Source organism: Ambystoma mexicanum, chromosome 5p, assembly GCF_040938575.1.
Source record: "Ambystoma mexicanum isolate Mex_15411 chromosome 5p, UKY_AmexF1_1, whole genome shotgun sequence".
Classification (NCBI taxonomy): domain Eukaryota; kingdom Metazoa; phylum Chordata; class Amphibia; order Caudata; family Ambystomatidae; genus Ambystoma; species Ambystoma mexicanum.
The window spans coordinates 199100865-199123120 of NC_090930.1; the positions used below are offsets into that span (position 1 = coordinate 199100865).

At 46.1% G+C, this 22256-nt stretch overlaps 1 protein-coding gene across 6 annotated transcripts in view; it reads left to right on the forward strand.

Moving 5' to 3' along the window:
• Positions 1–22256, forward strand: part of ACSL4 (acyl-CoA synthetase long chain family member 4) — a 492223-nt gene that overhangs the window by 278402 nt on the left and 191565 nt on the right. For all 6 annotated transcript variants that reach the window (XM_069612616.1, XM_069612617.1, XM_069612619.1 and 3 more), the window contains exon 11: positions 14665–14837. In XM_069612616.1, the coding sequence (XP_069468717.1) occupies positions 14665–14837 (173 nt within the window). The remainder of the gene's footprint in view (positions 1–14664; positions 14838–22256) is intronic.

Consider the following 22256-nt stretch of genomic DNA (forward strand, 5'->3'; position numbering starts at 1 on the left):
TTCCGAAGAAAGAGGAATGACTGAGGCCCATCTTGGACTTGCGTCGTTTGAACAAGTTCCTCAGGAAGGACAAGTTCAAGATGATCACGCTTTCTCTGGTCCTTCAGGCCCTTCGACTTCAGGATTGGTTGGTGTCATTGGACCTACAGGATGCTTATTTTAATGTGCCGATCCATCCAAAGCACAGAAAATACCCGAGGTTTGCTGTTAGCAGCTCACACTTTAAGTTTCGGGTCCTGCCATTCGGTTTGACCTCCACCCCAGGGTCTTCACCAAACTCATGGTGGTGGCAGCGTATCTCGGGAGAGGGGGGTGGTGGGTGGGCATTCTCGTCTTCCCTTACCTGGACGACTGGATGATCAGAGCACGGTCTCCCGAACAAACCTTGGATCATCAGTCTCACCTGCCACTCCCTTCACCAGCTGGGCTTCTCACTCAATTTCAATAAGTCGCATAGGACACCTTCCCAACTGCTCCAGTACATCCCTAAGAATGTGTCCAACACAGCCTAAAGTGATCGCCACCCTGGGTGAGGCCTCATCACATTGTCCAGATGGTTGACAAATTTCAACATGCCCAGTCTCTCCTGGCTTTCAAATTCTTAATGTTGCTCTGCCTCATGGCATCCTGCATTTTTCTGGTGCGGGGGCCAGACTGCAGAGGAGATCCCGTTAAATGGGCCTTCAGGATTCAGTGGTCCCAATTCTCAGGCAAGATGTCGGATCTCCTTCAGATTCTGTTCAAGGTCTCACAGAATCTTCTGTGGTGGGCCAGCGAAGGGAATCTGATGAAGGGAGCCGTTTTGGCAACCGTGACTGTAGTAACGGATGCTTCCCTCACAGGATGGGGGCTCACGCCAACGAGCTGACTGCCAGCGGTCGTTGGTCTCTGTCAGAGTCCAGACTTCACATAAATCTTTTGGAGCTGAGAGCCATCAGGCTAGCCCGGAAGGCTTTTCTGCCGTTTGTGCATGGGAAGAGTGTCCTGATCATGACGGGCAACACAGTGGCCATGCATTACCTCCATAAAAAGGGAGTGTAGGGTTGCTCCGGCTGTGCAGGGAGGGTGATGTAGCTCTGGTTCTGGGCAATACAGCTCTGGTTCTGGGCAATACAGCAGGGAATCTCACTCTCGGCAGTTCATCCGGCCAGAGAGGAGAATGCGGCGGCGGGCGCTCTGAGCAGGTAGAGCACGGTCTCCCACGAGTGGGAGTTGGCACAGGAAGTCCTTCTGGAGATCTTTGCCCTTTGGGGAACCCCTCAAGTGGATCTGTTCGCGACCTGTGCCAAACTTGAAGTGCAAGACAGATTGCTTAAGGGAATTTCATCCGAGAGGAGCCTTGGGGGATGGGTTTGTTGTGGATTGGTAACCCCCACTTCTGTATGCGTTTCCTCCGGTCACCGGCATTCCTCAAGTTCTAAGGTGGTTGAGGCGGTTCGGGTCCCACATGATCCTAATTGCTACTGATTGGGCCAGGAGATCGTGGTACCTGGACCTTCTAGAAATGTCCATCTGTCCTCCGCACAGTCTTCCCCACATAGGATCTGCTCTCACGTGAGGGGGCACGGGTTCTCCAAGAGGTCATGACGCTCAACCTTCATGCTTGGTTTCTGAAAGGTTGAGCTATAAGTATTGGGTACCTCCCAGATGACGTGACGGAGGTGTTGCTTTTGGCCAGGCGTCCGGCAACCAAATCCCTGTACCATTGGCATACGTTTTGCGACTGGTGCAGAGGACACAATGTCTATCTTTTTCAGTGTTCCATTCTGATGGTTCTTTCCTGCTTTTTTTGGCCCACAAGGGTCTTCAAGTGGGTACCATTAAAGGTTACCTGGCAGCGCTGTCTATTTTCAAGCGCTCGTCTGAAGAATAATCTTATTTTAAGATTCCTTGGATTTCCCAGTTTCTAAAAGGGCTCACAAATGTCATCCGACCATCCCCTTTTCAGGTGCCGGTTTGGGATTTGAATATAGTCTTGAAATTCTTGATGGGTGCTCTGTTTGAACCTTTGCACGCTTGTCCTTGGAGACTGACCTTCAAGACAGTTTTCTTGATTGCAGTTACATCTGCTCGCAGAGTGAGCGAGTTGCAGGCACTTTCGTCTAAGCCACCCTATACTGTGTTACACAGGGATAGGGTTGTACTGAGGTTACGTCCTTCCTTGCTACCCAAGGCAGTGTCTGAGTTTCATTTGAGCCATGAGGTGGTACTTCCTGCTTTCTATCATCCTCGTCCTGTTGAGGACGATGATACTCCATAGGTTGCACCCTAGGAGATCTTTGAGGTTTTGTATTTCTAAGATGTCCAGGGCCAGAGAGGATGACTAACTTTTTGTGGGATACACAATACTGATTGGGCCAGGCTGTGACCAAACGGACATTGACCAGGTGGATTATCCTCCCCATCGCTGAATGTTAGATTGGCTGGCAAGGACCCTCCTGAGGGTTTGCGAGCTCACTCCACCAGGGGCGTGGCTACATCCACAGCCCTACAACGGAGTTCCTGATAAAAAAAATATTTTTTTATATTTTTAATTTTTGTTAAAGCAGTGCTCTATTCTGCCATCTGATTGGGTATATCCAAATTCTTCTCCCTCTGTTCACGGATACTGCTTTGGGAGTCTGTCAAAGATGTGGAAAACATTGGAGGACACAATCCATTCGAAGAATAAGTTACTTACCTACTGGTAACATTCTTTCCACTGGATGTTCCTCCAATCTATTCCACATCGCCCTCCCAGCCTACCCCTCAGAAGAATTTCCCATGCTTTTGCAGCTTACGTTCCCACAAGGCTATGTGCAGTCATAGAGGCTTGGTGTGCGGTTATGGCACGCGTTGTGGAGGGGGAAAAAATATGAACTGAGGCTACGGGTGCCGTGCGTCCTACTTATAACATCCAATGACGTCGACCTCGATGGAGGCCTTAGAGGGACATCGGATCGACGCAGGAAGCCATCTGCTGAAAAATGTCCAAAGCAGCACAGCTGTGGCCATTGCATGTCAAAGATGTAAGTAACTTGTTCTTCTGAGGCTTGTGGAGTCTGCTTAGATCACATGCCGTGCATAGGCCGACAACTAGTGGAAGCTGCAGAGTATTAGTTGTTTTCGAAACTCAAAGGGACAGGGCGTGCCAGTAATACTATCCCTAGTGACATCCACTGTACCCATGATCCCTCACGAGTCGAGGTCCCTCGGATAGTTTTTTCCGCCATTCCAGACTGACACATATAGCGGAGTTCTTCTTTCGGCATAAAGCCATTTACTTATTTCAATTACCGATTGTTCATTCTTTCCATCCTTTACTTCACCGACCATCAAAACGTCACGCAGGTGAAAACAAAAGACTACCTGTCGAAAGACTACCGCGACGGACTGTTCTACCTTGGAAGGCCGCCCCAGGCATCAGCCCAGACAGTAGGGAGAGAGGGGAGGTCATTTTAGTATGTATATGCCCGTTTCCTAACACTATTTTCGCCCAGCTGCCATAGTTTGTAGTTATGGACAAGACGGCATTTAAATGTTGTCCCAAGTGCAATCGAAAATGTCTGTGGGTCGATGAGCATTTAGTCTGTAACTTGTCTCCCAAGAGACCATGTTCAGGGGTCTTGTTGGGTGTGTAGGCTCTTCAAGCCGAAGACTTTAAAGCACTGATCGACAAAACGCTGGACACACTACGCCAGGCAGCTCGAGGCCATGGAGGTAGAAGGTGCTTTCAGTGATGTCAGCAACGCTGCCGTTTCGGATGGTGAGGGGGACCCGGTAGCTTTGGCTACCCAAGTGCAGGCCCCTGACCCCAGAGGACAGGCCGGCGGCCACGTTGTGGGGACTACACACGGCGGCGGAAGTCCAATTCCATCCACCACTAAACACACAACCCCACGTTGAGACTCGACACATGGGTAGAGCGGTCGACAGCACACAACACCCAGGGAAAGGTCAGTGTCCCTGTCCTCTGGGCACTCTCGCTTGAGATCGCTGCATGACAGTGCCCAACAGTTGAAAGACGGCACGGGTAAAACTCCATCCGAGGGCCGATCATCCGCTGATGAGGCCAAAGCCCTTCCCACACCCGAAAGTCGACGCTCTGCGTCAGATCAGGTAGTAGGCCGCAAACAGTCGGATAAACACGGCTCTGGGCGCCAGGGGGTGGGGGTGATGAACACAAAAAGAAGTGAATACCATTCTGCTGAATTTGGGATTACCAAGGTGTTACAACTTTACAGGTGGGACAAATACTCGTCAAGCGTTTCGGTTAACAAAACGGGCTTTAGTCCGTCAACTCCAACCAGAAAGAAGAGAATTAATCCCCTATTGGAGATTAGCCTTTTAGCAGGTAGCTGTTGTATGTGGCAATTGCGGGCTATCTTGGTCGTTGTTTTGATTGACAGCTATTCCTCAGCTTGCAGATCCAAAAATGGCTTCTTTCTGCCCAACCAGACCTCTCAGTTCACTTAAATCGTTGGGCCAACAAGCCACAGGGCCAAAGGGGTAATGGCAATTTTTGCCATTTTCGCGGCCAAGCTCTCAACGGGGGTCCAATGAGTCAAAACCAAGGCTCTTCCTGGGGAAATAATAAAGTTGTCCCCCTAGGGCTATCCTATAGGACAGCAGAGGTTGTGGTCGTGGGAGGGGCAACCCCTCTCGAGGTGGCACCCCACTTCAGAAGCAGTGACATTCCGCTTCAGGTGCCCTCCCATGCTTCTCCAGTAGGGCGCATTTCCAGCTTAACCCAGGCATGGGAGGGAATCGCCTCAGACAGAAGGGTGCTGTCCACAGTAGCAGGCGGATACTGTATAGAGCTCTTCCGACGACCCCACGACCACCCCCTCGACAAGATACATTCAAAGGTACACCAGTGCATCCTCCTCGGAGATAGCCACGCTCCTACAAAAGGAAGCCATCGAAGTCCTGGCCAACCAGGTAAACAAGGGTATTCAACTTACTTCCTTGTGCCAAAGATATATAACAATGCACCCAGTATTGCTCGGTACAGGGTGCAAATCTATGTCAAGCCACATGTTCTGCATGACTACGCTACAAGATGTAATCCCTCAACTAAAAAAGGATTACATGGCAACACTGTATATGAAAGATGCCTATTTTCATATTTCATTGTTCCCAGCACACAACTTCTTGCGTTTCAAGATAGCGAACCAGCACTACCAATTCAAAGTGCTTCCCTTCAGAATAGCTTCTGCTCCAAGGGTATTCACAAAGGTACTGGCGGTGGTGGTAGCGCACCTATGCAGGGAGGCAATCCTAGTGTAACCTTACCTGGACGACTGGCTCATTACAGGGGATTCCCCCCTCCACCTAATTTGCAAACAAAACATTCAAAGAACAATCAACCTTCTCTTTCAATTGGGCTTCTCATCGAGAAAGTCAATCCTAATGCCAAGCACTTCCAAACAGTTCCTAGGAGCTGTCTTAAACACACAAGAGGGGTTGGTCTTTCCGTCAGAGGAAAGAGTCCAAAATATGTTACTGCAAATACCGCATTATCAGTCCGGCCACCAGATAAGGGTGCGCAAAGCTAGGAGTTTGCTAGGCATGTTGGCATCTTGCATTTATTTGTCCTCACGCGCCTTTGCATATGACCCGTGCAGGAGTGGTTGGCGAAACAATGGTCTCAGGCAAGTGGTCAGTGGGACGATCTAGTGGTCGTTTTGCCAACACTTGTACAAAATCGTCGCTGGTGGACAAGGGAAAATCTGCTGAAGGGGAAACCCTTGTACGATCCAGAGATGCAGGCGACTGTCACGACGGATGCCTCTCTATTGGGGTGGGGGGGGGGCTCACTACCTTCAGCTCACAGCTCAGGGTCTGTGGTCTTGCACGGCAGCTCAGAACCACCTCAATCTACTAGAGCTTCTGGTGGTATTCAAAGCCCTTCGGGCATTCGAATCCAATTTAACAAACCAATCTGCAAATCCTGACAAACAGCACTACAGTGATGTTTTATAACAAACGGGGGGCACATGTTCTCCAAATCTGTCCAGACTTACGCAGCAAATTTGGAAATGGGCGCTCAAACAGATGTTCCTATCGTCACATGTTCCAGGGGAACTCGACTCTCTAGCTGACTGAGCAGAGATCCCCTACCAGAGGAACACGAGTGGCGTCTACATGAAAGTCAAACACCTTTTCTCTCAATGGGGTTCCCCACAATAGACTTGTTTGCTACAAGCAAACAGTCAATGCCCAGACTTGGCGTCCAGGTTCCCCCAGCCAGGCTCCAAGGGGAACACCCTATGGATGAACTGATCAGGGAAATTTTGCGCAAAATGGTGATGTGCAGTGCCATCAAACTCCTATGCCCATACAATCTAGTCACTTAGCACGACAGACTAACAGATCACCCGCAGCCTCACTCGATCTTGACAGCATGGCTCCTGAGGTCAGAGTTCGGACATCTTACTCTGCCAGAGAGTTGCATGGACATCTTAATCTGCCAGAGAGTTGCATGGACATCTTAATCTGCCAGAGAGTTGCATGGACATCTTAACCTGCCAGAGAGTTGCATGGACATCTTAACCTGCCAGAGAGTTGCATGGACATCTTAACCTGCCAGAGAGTTGCATGGACATCTTAACCTGCCAGAGAGTTGAATGAACATCTTAACCGAATGAAGAAAACCAAACACTAGGCACAGTTAATTTGACAAATGGAGAAGATTTGTAATTTGGTGCCAGTCTAAACAAATTAACCCCATTGAATGTACTTCTTCCCACATTTTAACTTAAATGCGCCATTTGCTAGATGCGGGGTTTAAGTTCAACTCCCTAAGTCCACCTGGTGGCTTTATCAGCCTACACAACTTCCCATAATAAGGTCTCATGGTGGAAAGTACCTGTCACCAAAGCATTCATGGAAGAAGTAAAGACTCAATCCTCCTATTTCAAACCCGCCGGTAGGATGGGATCTCAACGTGGTACTCGCTAAGCTCATTGGGTCCCCCTTTCGAGCCAATGCGCAAGTCTAGTCTAAAACACCTGATTTTCTAGAATGCCTTCTTAGTGGCCATCCCTTCCATAAGAAGAGTTAGTGAAATACAAGCATTGTCAGTGCAGGATCCTTTCTTTGTTGTACACAGACAAGCTGGTTTTACGTACTCACCCTAGGTCCTCCACTAAATTAATCTCCTGGTTTAATGAAAACCAGTCAATTGTGGTACCGGCTTTCTTCTGGGAACCCAACAGCTCAGCTGAGGTGAAACTCAACACACTGGATGTGAGGAGGCTGGTCCTCTACTATGTAGACAAGACCAGACCGCTTAGAAAAATAAATTGTTTGTCTCCATAGCGCCAGGCAGAGAAGGTGACGGGGGGGTGGGGGGGGGAGGGGAGGGGTCTGTACTTCCGCCCTCTATATTGTAGAGGAGAGGCACAGAGGACACCTGCCAAGATTCTCTATTGGTAAACGTGGTCGAGCAATCAAGGCCTAGCTTCTCAGGAGGTGATGCAGGCTGGTTCTTAAGTACAGTGTAGTCCCCAAGCACCCACAAAATGTCCACACACTATTGGTTAATAACTCACTTTGTACTGAGAAATCAACAATGGTAAATATATACAGTTCTAAAGTGGGTCCACTAACGTTATCAGATCTCAAAGTGCATACGGTCAGAATCTCTAGGTAGATAGTCGGATGTATACAACTGTGGTATTCCCTATCAAATAACGCACTTCCTTTTACGCCCAGGGTTCATTCCACCTGAGGCACAGGAGCCACCATGGCTTTCATTGCAAATGTCCCTTTAGACAGTATTTGCAAAGCAGCTACATGGAGCTCAATACATACTTTCACTCAGCACTACTGCATTTACACGCATTCCAAGACAGATGCACAAGTGGGACAACAGGTTCTTAGACATGTATTCACTCATGAACCTTCTCGCATCCTTCTAACACTGCTCGCTAATCTATGCACAGCATGTGGTCTAGTGCAAAAACTGAAAGAAGCAGGAAAACTCTACACTCTGCGCCAGAGTATTATTGTGACACAAACTGAAGCAATTGTCCAGAGGACGAATTTATATAACAAATTGGCATATCAAAATGTATTTAGCATGATACAAAAATTCAAAAAAGTTGTCAATCACACGCTACAAAACACTTCATCAGTATATAACACAGCAGGACAGCATGGATTTACCTAAAAATAGCTTAAAAAAAAGTCAAGCACACTATACATTCATAGTGCAACATTCAACTATTACACAATCTGTGTCATTCATACATACAGTAATTACTAAAAGACATACCCAAACCATTAAACATTAAAAAGAGGTATTTATAAGTTCTCACCACAGTCTTATTATTTTTGTATTTTTGAAGTCCGCAATTGAACTTACTACATAAAACAATCTATCGCAAAGGTGGATCTAAACAAGGTAAAAAGATCACATCCCTTTGAAATGTTCTCGACCGGATTCGACATGGAATGTTTTTGTCAACGTCTTCATCAGGAGGAAGATGTAAACATACTGCAAGACAGGGACATAACTGCGTTAATGTGTGGCAATAACATGTCCAAAACCGAACTCTAACATTAATACCTACACGACATGCTACCTGCACAATTAAAATATATAGGCGGAAAAACCTATATTTAGAGCAAATGTTCGGGTTTCACTAATCCTTCACTCTGGTTTTAGAAGACAGACTGCACCATGGTGAGGGAGTCAAATGATGGAAAGTGCATGTGCTACTGAAGGCCAAGGGAGCCGTCCAAACTACAACAAAGTGCTCAAGAACTGACCTTGTGTGGGCCACTACATCCAAGGAGTAAATGGGATGGAATGACCACATTCAATGGCGCCACAGTGCCAGATGAATTCACAGGACCTGAATGAATAATGGTACCCTAATTAAACAATGTGGGCCTGGGCGCCCGAACTGGCGAGCAACTACCTGCCACGTGCTGTAGGGAGGCTCACCTGAATATCGGCCAGACCACTGTGGAATCTGCAATTGGACGGTGAGTGTCGAAGAATTTGACACTTGAATTGGGGTGTGGAGCCGGTTGTCCATAATTATGTAAACTTACTATCTGAAATACATAAGCCAGTCGCAGGTTGACATAAATAACTGAGCAAGAAGACGCGTTTTACTGCATCTGGCGGCTGAAAGGACACTTTTGGCTGGCGAGTCAAACCTACAATGCCTGTCACATGTAAACCATCACGTGACTGCTGGTGAAACAGACGGCAACGCAGAAAAGACCTTTAACGAAGCATAGTCAAAAACGGCCTAAATTAAATCAATTAAATGGAGCAGTGCTGTAAGACGGAGGAATGGATTACCAGCTACTGACACATCTGTCGCTGAAATAAACAATGAGAAAGGGAAAGATGAAATGAATTTAGAAAGTGTCTGAACATAGTCATTGAAATCCCACGATTCCAACGTGTTAAGGCCTTTGTGCAGTGTCTTTAAATTAAAGATCCACATTTGTTTTTTATAGGCCAATTTATTGGCTCTTTGCATAGACCCATTAGCAAAGATTTTTTTCAATACAGAACCATGTGTTTCTATATCATGGCCCATTTCTACAAAATGAGACACTAATGGAGCAGTGAGTGTGCATGTTCTAATTTTAGAACGATGTTCGTTAATGTGCACGTGGACCTCTCTTGAGCTTTTGCCTACATAAAGCAATTGGCAAGGGCATTGGATGGCGTACACTACATTATTTCTTCTGCAAGTGGTGAAGGTTCGTAGCTCCCAACTCCTTTCATCATTAGAAGTCGTCATTTTTTTTTTTATTTTTTATTTTTTTTAATGTGCAGCCTGAACATGCAGTACACGGATAGTGACCTCTTACTGGGTTGAGATTAATATCTCTAACCAGGTTGCGGTAGAGGTAGTCTATTGGCCCATGTGAGTTTCTGTTCCAAATTTTTGCTTTTTAAAAAAAAAACAAATGGCAGTTTCTGTAACTTTAGGTCAGTTGAGTTGAGAATCCTCCAGTTCTTCAAAATAATAGCTCTGGTGGTATCACTATATGGCAGAAGGTAGAGACACACACCATCTGTTCTTTGTCTGGGTTTTTAGATGTGGCAGTAAGTAAGGCATCCTGATTGGTATAGCGCACTCTTTTCCTTGAGTGTTTAACCAATTTCTTAGGGTATCCACGAAACAAAAGCCTAGCCTGTAAAACGCCTGCAAGTTTAAAGTAGTAGCGCAAAAGTTGCGACGCAACCGTAAAAACATGCCATATGGGAGATTGAGAGCCACCCCCCAACAATTTTGCTACTCAAATTGCAAAGTGGTATTCCTTTCCGTGGGTTTTCTATACAGCACGTGGCAGGTAGTTGCGCGCCAGTTCGGGCGCCCGGGCCCTCATTGTTGAATTATGGTACCTTTTATTCATTCAGGTCCTGTGAATTCATCTGGCACTGTTTGGCGCCATTCAATGTGGTCATTCCATCAAATTTACTCCTTGGATAGAGTGGCCCACACACAAGGTCAGTTCTTGAGCATTTTGTTGTAGTTTGGACGGCTCCCTTGGCCTTCGGTAGCGCATGCTCTTTCCATCATTTGACTCAGCCTCACCATGGTGCTGTCTGTCCTACCACCAAGCACGGTTATTCTTGTCCGGCTCTCACTAACCCTTCGCTCTGGTTTTAAAATGTATGGATTGGGTACATCTTTATTTGGCCTAATGGATGTACATTTTCTCTAAATCTAGGCTTTTTTCTGCCTATATATTTTAATTGTGCAGGTAGCATGTTGTGTAGTTATTGTTGTGATCAGAGTTAGGTTTTGGACACACATTGATGCAGTTATTGCCACACATTGATGCAGTTATGTCCCTTTCTTGCAGTATGTTTAAATCTTCCTCCTGATGAAGACGTTGACAAAATCAACATTCCACGTCGAAACCGGTCGAGAGACTTTCAAAGGGATGTGATCTTTTTACGTTGTTTAGGTCCACCTTTACGATAGATTGTTTTATGTAATAAGTTCTATTGCTGACTTCAAAAATACAAAAATAAGACTGTTTGTGGGGAGAACTTATAAATCCCTCTTAATGTTAATGGTTTGGGTATGTCTCTTAGTAATTGTATGCATTAATGACACTGATTGTTGTTTAATGGTTGAATATTACACTATGAATGTATAGTGTGCTTGAATTTGAGTTATTTTTAAGTAAATCCATGCTTTTCTGCTGTTATATAATGAAGTGTTTAGTAGCATGTGATTGACCACTTTTTAAAGAATTTTTGTATCATGATAGATACATTTTGATACGCCAATTTGTTAAATTTGTCCTCTGGACAATTTCTTCAGGTTTTTGCAGCATGTGATCTAAGCAGATTCCCCAAGCCTCAGAAGGGATAGAATACTCACCGTAATCATATTTCTGATGCTTAGATTCACATGCGCCCATCCTCCCTTCCCCTCAGAGAAGGCGCATGGATGCTTTTGAGCTTGTCTGATAAATATCTTCTTGGATACAACTGTACTCGCGCTACACCTCATGTCAGAAGAATAACAATCTGGGGGACATCGATGTGTGAGGGATCATGGGTACAGTGATGTCACTCTAGGGATAGTATTACTGGCATGCCCTGTCGACTTCCCTTTTGAGTTTTGAAAAAAACTGTAATACTCTGCAGCTTCCACTAGATGTCAGCCTATGCACAGCATGTGAATATAAGCAGATACAAGCATCAGAAATATGATTACGGTGATTAATGTATCCCATGTGTTAGTGCCTATAATAAATGACTATTATTTTAAAACTACAGTGTATTCACTGTGGCCTGAGGTATTTGTGCTTAGACCTTCTCCCTCCTCGAATAATTCTGGCTGCTCGACCATGGTTACCATAACTTTTCGGTAGTTGAGAACAAACCTAAGATTTGGAGCGCTGTACATCCAAGAGTGAGTCGTCTACATTCCTACCACAGATAAACTTTAGTTAAACTTCCCAACACCTTCACCTGCGCGACACCTGAAGAACCGGAAAATCTGAAGCATCTACTGCTGCACTGCGAACCATTAAACCAAGAAAGAATGGCCTATTTTTCGCCTTTTGGGATGCCCTCGTCTGTTCTAGAAGATGTGTGGTGGAACAGACTGTCTGGAGAAAACTCTAAATGGACCAATACAACAGCAAAACCTCTGACTATCGCCTTTGACAAAATAAATGCACAGGAAAACTAGAGGAGGGAAGGGTGCTGAACACAGGAACTTTCACTTTTACGAAAGAGACTTCAAAGTCTAATTCACTCGTCTAAAAATCACGAGTTGATTATATACAAGTAATAAAAAAAAATGTTTTAAAAAAACTTCCCAACACTAATCTCTCGGATGTTATAACTGGGTGGCTTGCTAAAATCTCTCTGCTAGTCCAGATTCTAGAAAAGCATCTTAACTTTGAGGTGAAATCGGACTTCCTATTTTGGGAGTTCTAGGACACCTTTTTTTTTTTTTTTTTGTTACAGCAAAGGCTCAAAGCCCAAATTGAAAGTCTCGAGGCTGAGTGTTCCCACCAGCCCAAAGGAGAAAATTGTTCTTGGCAGAGCTTCCCTGTTGAGTTGAAAAAGGTCAGGACAGCGACAGGGCTTCACCCGTACTTCAGTTGTTCTTAAAGGTGCGGCTGGTCTCTGCTAGTCTTCCCATTTGGGTTTCCAGTTCGTGCTCTGCTCTGCCTGTGGTCCAAAAATTCTCACCTTATGCTGGAACCCATTCATTCATGCCTATGGAGTTGTGAATTGTTTGGGGGAAGGTTGCACAATTTAAACTGGTTTCAACCAGGCACATCTACAAAGGACTGTGAAGCTTCGGGACCCTCCCTCACTTCGTGCCTTGCCAGACACTGGATCCTGAATGGGCTTCCCAGGGGAAGTTCACCAAAGACAAAACACAAAGGGCCCAAACCCACCTGGACTTGTAGGAGAGCCCAGAAGGAACTTGGGAGTAAAAAATGGCAAAAAAAAGACCGGGGCCATTTTGAGCAAATGGTTACCCATTGGTGCTGCACTGCAGCTGAGAAATCGGCCTGCTAATTACCTGCATACCAAGGTAGACATTTTCCACTACCAACCGCCATTTATATTTGTTTCATTAACAAAGTTACAGGAGTAGTGGGAGAGTTACAATGTAACCCCCAAAACCCCACATAAAGTGGTGTGTTCTGGTCCCACAAAAGCAAAGGAAGATCACTTTTATCTTGCTACTCTTGGGAACTGTAGTTCACACAGGAGAATGAAAAAACAATATAAAGAGAAGTCCAGAGCAGTCTTCATTGACACTGCACAGAGGGTTCTGGGTGTCACAAAAGTCAATGACGGATGCCTGTATTCAAACACATGGAGGAAAGAAAACTACACAAAAGCAGAAAAATAAGAATCCCAGACAGAGTAAAAGAATGAGTGAGTGGTAAAAGGTTCCACTAAGGAGAATAAATCAAAAATCCCAGAGTCCAAAGTGCTGCAGGTCTCTCGCTGAAGGGAATAAGCAAAGAAACTAAAATTTCTCCTGAACACTTTTTTCCTATCCTGTAATTCATGTAAGGAATTACATTTAAGTGTGTGTTGCAGGAGCAACTTAGAACTGACGTTGCTACTGGATGTATACTTCAACAACCCTGCACCTCCACTCTAAGGTAAAGTCAGCCACACCTAGAGCTTTTAATCCACAGAACAGCACACCTAAATGGTATGGTGACTCTGATGTAACAAACTCCAATCTTCCACTCTGACCAGTTTTCCCTTCAACTCCGTAATAGCTCCTACTATACATACAAATAGCCAACCACGACTCGTATCCATGATAACTTTCGGATTGGACCTCCCCCACCTCCCCAGCAAGCTAAGCCCTGCGGGGGAAAAAACTGCATGAAGGACCTCTAATTACCAATAGCTGTCTAAGGTAAGTTCATCTTTGTTCAGTCCAGATTCCTGGATAGTATAGTGAGACTCAAAATCAGCATGCCAGCAATGGGAAGTAGGAGCCCATGTAGATGGATGGAAACCATAGAACCTTCGGAGTCCCTGCAAAATGACATTTGTCTGTCAGGAAAGGTCAGTTTGAGTGGAGTCAACCTGAGTATGTTAAGGAGGGTGCAGATCTCAGGATGGGGCCAATCAACAGAGCTGTATCATCATTGCCTGCAGAAAGGGCATCCTTTAAGAGTACCTTTTGTCTGATGGTCCAGAGATCTGAGCTAAAACCCACCGATTGTTAACTCCTATTTTATAGACCAATATAAGGGGAACTTCTTTAAACCCTTGTGCTGGTGCTGAGCCTTATTTACTGGCTGCTCTTTTGACCGCTTGTTAAACTTTGAGAATGGAGGGATCTTAATCCTTTATTGAATAGGTACTATGTATTTTACCAAACCTACTATTTCACTAACTGTTTTTATACTATGTATGCTCCTTTTTAATCTCCCTCTTGATTTGTATGCATCCTGCCTATTTTTGTCTGATGCACCAAAGGGTAAACCAACATATGTGCACATAAAGTTGGCTTGGACAAAATGGGTGTGATATGTTTGACTATTGTAGACTAAAACAATGTGCTTTCTGTACTCCTGAAATGTTGCTTTAGACTTTGCTGGTATTAAAATGTAGCATGTGTGCTTAAAAATGTTAAGCATCAAAACCTGCCATTGGTGATCCTTGCTAACCTGTTATATTTTTACTTTCCACAGGTTACTATTTAAAAAGGTGAAGGCATTGTTGGGAGGTAATGTGCGTATGATGCTGTCAGGAGGTGCTCCACTCTCATCTCAGACACAGCGTTTCATGAACATTTGCTTTTGCTGCCCCATCGGGCAAGGTTATGGTTTGACCGAAACATGTGGTGCTGGATCCATCACCGAAGGTCAGTCTGGGTTTTTCATATGTAAAGTTTTACTTGAGGGTTTGTTCTATCTGGTTATCTATGAATAATATTTGTCATGGTAAAACTGATATTTCCCTTTTATCCAGTGTATTAAAGCATGAAGGCACAAAGATTTGATTTCCCAAATCGAGATTACAGTGAGTTTACAGTGCACATTCTGAATAGTTTTCACTGCAGAGAAAGCAAACACATTTGCGCTGTTCATGAGTATCGCTGAGCATACCACCAAGTTGATCTGGGATAAAACTAAAAGATTGAGAAATGTAACCTAGGTTTTCTCCTTTATGGAAAATCCCATTTGTAAATCTAACAAATCTTCAAACTTGGCAGTCTTTCAGGAATGTGCAGATCAGGATAAAAATTCCAATGCTTTTTTATGGATGTGGTGGGATGAAGCAGATCAGTGTTAGTGCAACATTCTTTCTGTACATTATTTTTCTTTTTGTACTCTTGAAACAACCTTCTGACAAATAACAGACACATTTATTCTCCAGCACGGGGTCTGGCATGGATTCACATGCTCATGAACATTCCCAGTCTGGCTGGGAATCCTTGGTAAAGAGAATCTGTTTTTCATTTCTGAACTGTCTTTTAACAACCAATCAATGGGCTCTGGGTCATACTGCCCCCAGCCAATGACTGCCCTCTACCTAGGCCCCTCCTCTGGCAGCCATCTTTAGATTTTTACTGCACGTGCCAGTGTTTGGAGTCCTTGTGCTTCGTTCTGGAGCTTTTGCTGCGTATTTCACTTTTTGGAAGTTTTAGTTTTTCGGTCAATTCAGTCCATTGAGCTTAGTGCTTCATCGATCATCCTTCCGATTAATGGGGATTTTCATTTTTTTTTTTGGATTTTTTTTTTGGATTCTTCAGCGCCCCTCAAGGGCTGATTTCATTGTTTCTTCATGGAGGCTTCCACAAGATTTGTTAGGCCTATGCCACGTAGATCATGTCGGAGGAGGATTCCCCCGCTTTTCAAACTTTGCACCGACTGCCGGCTTGCAGAATGTTTTCATGGACGACAAACCTTCCCAGTGCATTTACTGCCTGTACCCGACGCACAAGGAGGAAGATTGTGCATTTTGCTGTGAACTCTCGACACTCGCGTTGAAGGATCCGCGTGAGTGGCTGCAAACTGCAAGGCCTCTACACTCGGTGGTGCCAGGAGCATGCATCTCCCGTATCCGGATAAGCTGAGCGAGCTTCTAAGTCCCTTGAGGGCGCCCCTTCTGCAGGGGTCCAACAAAAGGCCAATCACTGCAAGTCAACTGTCACTGGGAGCACTGTTGTGAGCTCCTCGGCGGCCAGGACGCATCCTACATCCCCGGCTGCATCGGTATCCAGTCAACACTATCGTCATCCAAGAGGAAGTCTGATCAACCAGGCAAGCTGAAGGTGACCCCTGAGGCGGCCAAGGAAAAGACCAAAGAGGGTATTGTGTCCGGCCTGCCCTCATTGGAGAAGGCCCCACGAAGGCCAAGCAGGGCAAGGATCCTGGCCTGACCGTGAAAGCCCATGTAACCAAGACAAAGGCGGCTCCTTCCATCGACGTGGTGGTGGTGGTGGTGTCCCTTTCGAAGGCTGCAGGCGGGCCTGCAGGGCACCCTTCCGAAGGCAAGAGGCAGTCTTTATTCCATCCCATTGAGAAGACTCCTGAGAATATGCCGGGCATCTCCCTGAGACAGTCACCTCTGGACGTGAAGGAAGGAGCGTGGGAGGGGGAGGGGCAGGAGGAAGAGACACTTCAGTCCTCCAGGGCATGGATATCTCCTCGGCTGAGGAGGAACTAATCTACCTCCAGACCATCCAGGAGGTTGGTGGTGACTAGGAAAACGTCGGGGTTACGCCCTATGAAGAAGGTGAAGACAGATACTGTCGAGTAAGATGACGGAGGGCCTCTGGATGACGAGACCCCCAGCCCTGTGCCTTTGTCCCAGCTGTCTGTCCCTACACTGCAGCTGCCACCAAGTGATCTTTCGGTGGACATTCTTCACACACTCCACACTCTTGTCTCGAGATCGGATTCCAGCGGCACCGCCTCCCGCTCTCCCACCGGCACCTGAGCCTGCCACCCCACCGACTGGGGAACCACCGGCCAGGAAGAGGCACCTGATGCCTCCTTGCTACCTGTCTCCTCCCTATCCACCGCCCCAACAGGTGAGACTGAGTCGGACACAGCGACGGCGGGTACGGATGGTGGGATGGTGATCCTCTCGTCGCCTCTGCCCAGATCCTCTCCTCTCAACGTTGTTTCATGCAATGATCTCCAGAGCATCGGAGCTCTTCCAGCTCGCGCCACAGTAGGGCGAAGCGGAAGACCATCCTTTCTGTCCTGCTCTGTGTAACCGGAGCCTGATGCAACCCTTCCTTCCAATCGACCTGGGGGGAGGGGGGAAAAGTAATGAAGACTCCCACCCAGAGGTTGATGAGATGGACTAGTCTCAAGAAGACCTGCATTATGAGCATCCCACAACATGCTGTGACCTTGCTGTGCTGCAAACGGCCAATACCATGGGACCTCAATCCAGAGGTGAGTGCATGGTCTTCCGAAGTCAAAATCGGTCCGAAACTTTGGACTCCTGCTGGCCCTCCATAGACACATTTTGAATTCCTGAAGTCCCCTCACCAGAGTGCAGGACCAAGAGCGTGAAAAGAATCTGACCAGCGATAATCGTTTCTAATCTGGCTGCTGTGAAAAGGTGCCAAATCCAGAGCTGTGAGAATCCGTGAAGAAACCTTTGCTGGAAGCCTCCTCTGACTGCTGCTACAAGTTCTCGTACAGTTCTTGCGTCTTCTGACCAAGAATCCAGGGACCGGGTCCTGTGCTGCTGCATTCCGAAGGCATCCACCCAGAAGCTATTTTCTCCTAAGGGAAGTATTACCCAAGCCCACCCAGTACCGTAAGTCTAGTGTGCATCCTGTGAGGCTGAGTGGGTGATTCGTGTGGTTGGAGGTTTGCCAATACCACCTGCCCAGGCCTATTGCCGGAACCCATATAGGGAGCCTTCTCAGAAGTGCCTGAACAAGACAAGTTTAACTATCCCAAAGTGAATACTTGTTTAAGAAGTTCTCCTATGTAACTTTTCCAGCAACTGAACCCTATCCCAACCTGCCTACAGCTGGCACCTGTACCACTAGGGCCCCTTTTCTGCCTCTGAGAACTCCTGCAATAGATTAGGGGAGGACTGGATAAGAAAAAGCTCCTGTCTTGAAGTAGAACAAGTATAAAAGTATTTACTTGCTGAAAGAATTAGTGTGGTAACTGCATCTGTGAAAGGTTGCAAGATGTCATTAAGTGTGTGCTTACCTTTTGAGTTGCATTCTGTCCCGCTAAAGTATACAAGTTGCATTTTGAATGGTGTACCCACCTCTAAAAAGTAATGTGTTGGTTTTAGTATTAAGTGAGTGTTCAAGCTCGAACAATAGGGGTTACCTACCTTGAATACCATTGTGTTCTTAAAGTGCAATTGGGTTTTGCTCCACTGATCTGCTTTATGCAGACCTTAACAGTCTAGAAGTTAATTGTCTTAGTTGCTTGAAGCCCCTCCTTAGTGTATGGTTTCAAGTTGAGAAGAGCAGTAGCTCCTCCAGGTAAGTAACACTGGGTTGTGCCTCCCCTGAAACTGCCTAGAGCTTTTCCAAAATAGTCATAGGGTCAAATACTTAACTTGAAATACGTTGTGTCTTAAATGCAATTGGATTTGCTTTCCTTGAATTGCTTGGTGTATTGTAAAATAGTTGTGCTAATACTTATCAGAGTAGCTCGAGGCCCCTCCAGAAAGTGAGTTATTTTACTACCTCTCAACGGAGTTCTAAAAAGTAATGGTACAAGGAGTTGGTTTATTATGTGATTTCATAACTGAGTCACTGCATGACTGACAGGGTCAACTACCCTTGACATACTGATTGTATTCTAAAGGTATATCTAAATTGGTCCTATTCCCCCAATAATAGTATATTACTATCCTGAGTGTACAACCTTAGATTTGACTCCCCTTGACTTGCTTCTTGCTACTCTAAATAAGGTCATAACTTGGTTTGCATTCCATAGGCCTTGAGTTGGTTTTTATGATTGTACTTGTTAAGATGGATTTTTAAACACTGACCTGGTGGGCAGAAGTTTAGGTCACCCTAGTTTACTGGAACAGGGCAACCTTCTGGACAAACCAGACCAATCTATGGTAGCTTGACAGACTGTCAAGACTAAGTCTCAGGGATGAGTGATCGTAAACCCACAATGAGCACATACAGAAACTCCAGATTATTCATAGACGGATGTATATCAAAATTACTTGTATTATAGGCCTTTATAATTAAACACAAACCACAGTAATAAGTTATCACACACTTCATTATGTAACATATATACAAATGCGTTTAGCCTAATGCTGATGAAAGGTGAGAAAATAACCACAACCTGGAACAGAAGATCGAAGTTCAACACAGATGATGCATTTGGCAGTTCTACAAAGTCGATCACCATTTTATGCAGGCCAGCCCTAAGGTGAGGATCCTTATGTTCAAAGTACAGAAGTGCGTTAACAACACGTGGCCAAGCGAAAAGCGGATAATCTTCGGGGGGCTGTAGCTGTTCAGGTAGGGGGTTGAGGCGATGGAGGAGGCTCTACCCTTGCAGTTAGAGTGACTATCTGAGTTCGGGAATAGCTGGGAGCGCAGGCTAGCCCAGCTAAGGTGAGCATCTGTTCTGGATTCTTGTGCCAGGGGGCCACCTGTATGTGATCCAAGTACAGACCGAGTCCGGGCCAAACATTGCCAGTTTAGTCCAATTTGCTAGCCTGTTTCACCCCTGCAATTACAGGACGCTCTGGCTCTCAGCAACTTGGGACAGGATGATAGTCTGTGGTGGGACAGTAGCATTGTCTCAGCTCTCGAAGAAAGGAGGATGGTTCCGGTGCAGCACATCTCTGGACACGAGGGGCAGGTCTGAAGGCACTTAGTGACAATCACCACAGCGGGGCGACACAGGGACTGCAAATGTTCACAGCGTGGCGCACTGTCTTAGGCGCCAGGACAGTGAGTTTTGTTGGAGAGGGCCCAGGACCACAAGTGAGCGATGCCCAAAATCTCGAGTCTCCTCTCGGGACGGCGACGCTCCTGTACAATACCCCAGGTTCGAGCTGCTCAGTTCGCTGGATGGCCCAGTAACGCTTTCAAAAGAGGCTTTGCGAGGGTAAGCAGGAGTTTCTGAGAGTAGTTGGTCCCACTACTCCAAAGGTTCGAAGCGCCCTTGCAGGCCTTCTTGGTACGATACAAAAGCAGGGGTCCGATGGGACAACAGCAGGGTCAGGGTGCCAAACCTTCAAGCACGTCTCTGGCGGTTCCACCAGTCTGATCTTTCGTTCAGGATACTTGGCTCCTTCTGTAGTTCCGTGTGAACTTCAGGTGATGGACCTGTGGATGCAGAGCCCCTACTCTTAGCCAGGATTTGTTTTGCGCTCCAATCTAGGGTAACCAATGGAAAAATCTGCTCCCTTGCTTGCATGCCAGGCGTGGGCCAATCGTGACCCATGGTGGTTCCAGTCATTCCGGCCTACCAGACGTACTGGCACCAGTAGTGTGGATTGGGACCAGACCGTCCCAACCCTCTTCCTGGGCACTAGCACACATGACCTGCAGGAGCCCACGAAAGATGTGGTTTTAGTGCGTTGCTGCATGCCCAAATAGTGAATTCTTGGGTTTCTCAACCCGAGGGAAGTCAAAGGGACAAAATGGCCGAAGGACAGAACAAAGGACTTTGTGGCACAGCCATTTTCGGCACTGGCCAGTCTTGGGCCAAACGCAGTATGGTTCTTTTAAAAACGAAGTCAAAATACTTCCAAAGTAAACTGCCACAAGTGCATCCTATGGCACATAGAAAAGTTGCCAAGAAATGGCAACATAGTCAAAGATTGAGGAAAACCTAGTTTCCCAGTAGACAGCCTGTAGGACGTGTCTGTTTCCCCATAACAAATGAGCAAACGCCCAGGGGAGCTTAGTTGAAGGCTGTGCTCCACTTGTAAGTCAGGTTGGGTATACTAAACAAAAGCAAAAAGTGTGGGGGATGTCCATAAATGGTTGAAAATTGTATGTAATGGAAATCTTTGCGAACAGTACTTACCCAAGAATTAGCTTGGTCTACTTGTATTTAAATAAACCCTTTATTTTTTACAAGACTTGGTATTTCTGTGTTTGTTTGGACCACATGTATGATACAATTTATTTGTACCAAACTACATCTCCCTCTCCACACTACCAATATTCTCAGGTGGTACAGCATTATACTAAGAGTGGAGCTTATCCCTTAGTTTGACTGTCCTAACAGGTCTCCTTTCCTGTTCTGCCAAAACAATCTCATCAACAGCAGGGTCCTCCGCCCCCTCCCCTAAATTTATGCTTCCTGAGCAGCTCGCCTTGGGCTGCCTTGGATTATCTGCTGGAAGTATGGAGATCATTTAGGCCGTCAAACTCATCTACTCTGGTCCAGTACAGAAGCAAGCGAACCAGGTTCTGTTACTGGGATCTGAACAAGTCAATCCCTTGATGTGACCTCTGAACGAGAAACTTTCCTTTAGCTCCCACCTCGCTGCCTTTTGTGTTACAGCCTACTCCTGTCTATCTTCTCGATCAGCTTCTGAAGCCTATCACACCACTTAAAATATACCTTTTTCTACTTCTAACCCAGTTGTGTACAGACCTCCTTGAAGGGACTTACCCTCCTGTCAAGAGACATCACCAGGTTTGGGATTTGAAGGTCGTCCTCAATTTCTTTTGAGCCTTTAGCCTCCACTGAGCTGATCTTTGATATGGAAGGGTAGTAGTGAGATGCAGACTCCCTACCCCCAGTCTTTGGCAAACATCGCTCTTTACTCTCTCAATGTCACGAGCGCTGGTTTTATTTGCAAAAACTAAACTGTTCATGAATTCGGTGCCCTTTTCATGGTGTTCAGCACGCAACTCCTATCCCTCGAAGGCCACTATCGCCAGGTGGCTAGTTTCAGGCAACAGACACCAGTTCATGCAAGCTTCATAAATGCTCATAGCATCATGGTCAAAGCCACGGCCATGTCTTTTCAGTGAAACGTCTCTTGGTATGATAGCAGGGCCGCCACATGGTTCATATTCTGTCTGCAAGAATTGTCTGGACACCAGTCCTAGGTTGATGCCAGTTTAGGACCGGCTGTTCTACGCAACCCGTTTGCTGGCTAGTAGGCTTTGTCCCCTCCCTCAAGCTGCTTCTTGCCTTGTAATCTTGCTTCAGTATGGAAGAAAGGGGACGGTATGCACAAGTACGTTACTTACTGTAATGACTACTGTACTCCTAGTCCCCTTCTTTCCATACGACCCACCATCCATCCCCCATAAATCGGTTAGGTAGCCCATGAGCAATTAAGGACCGATGGA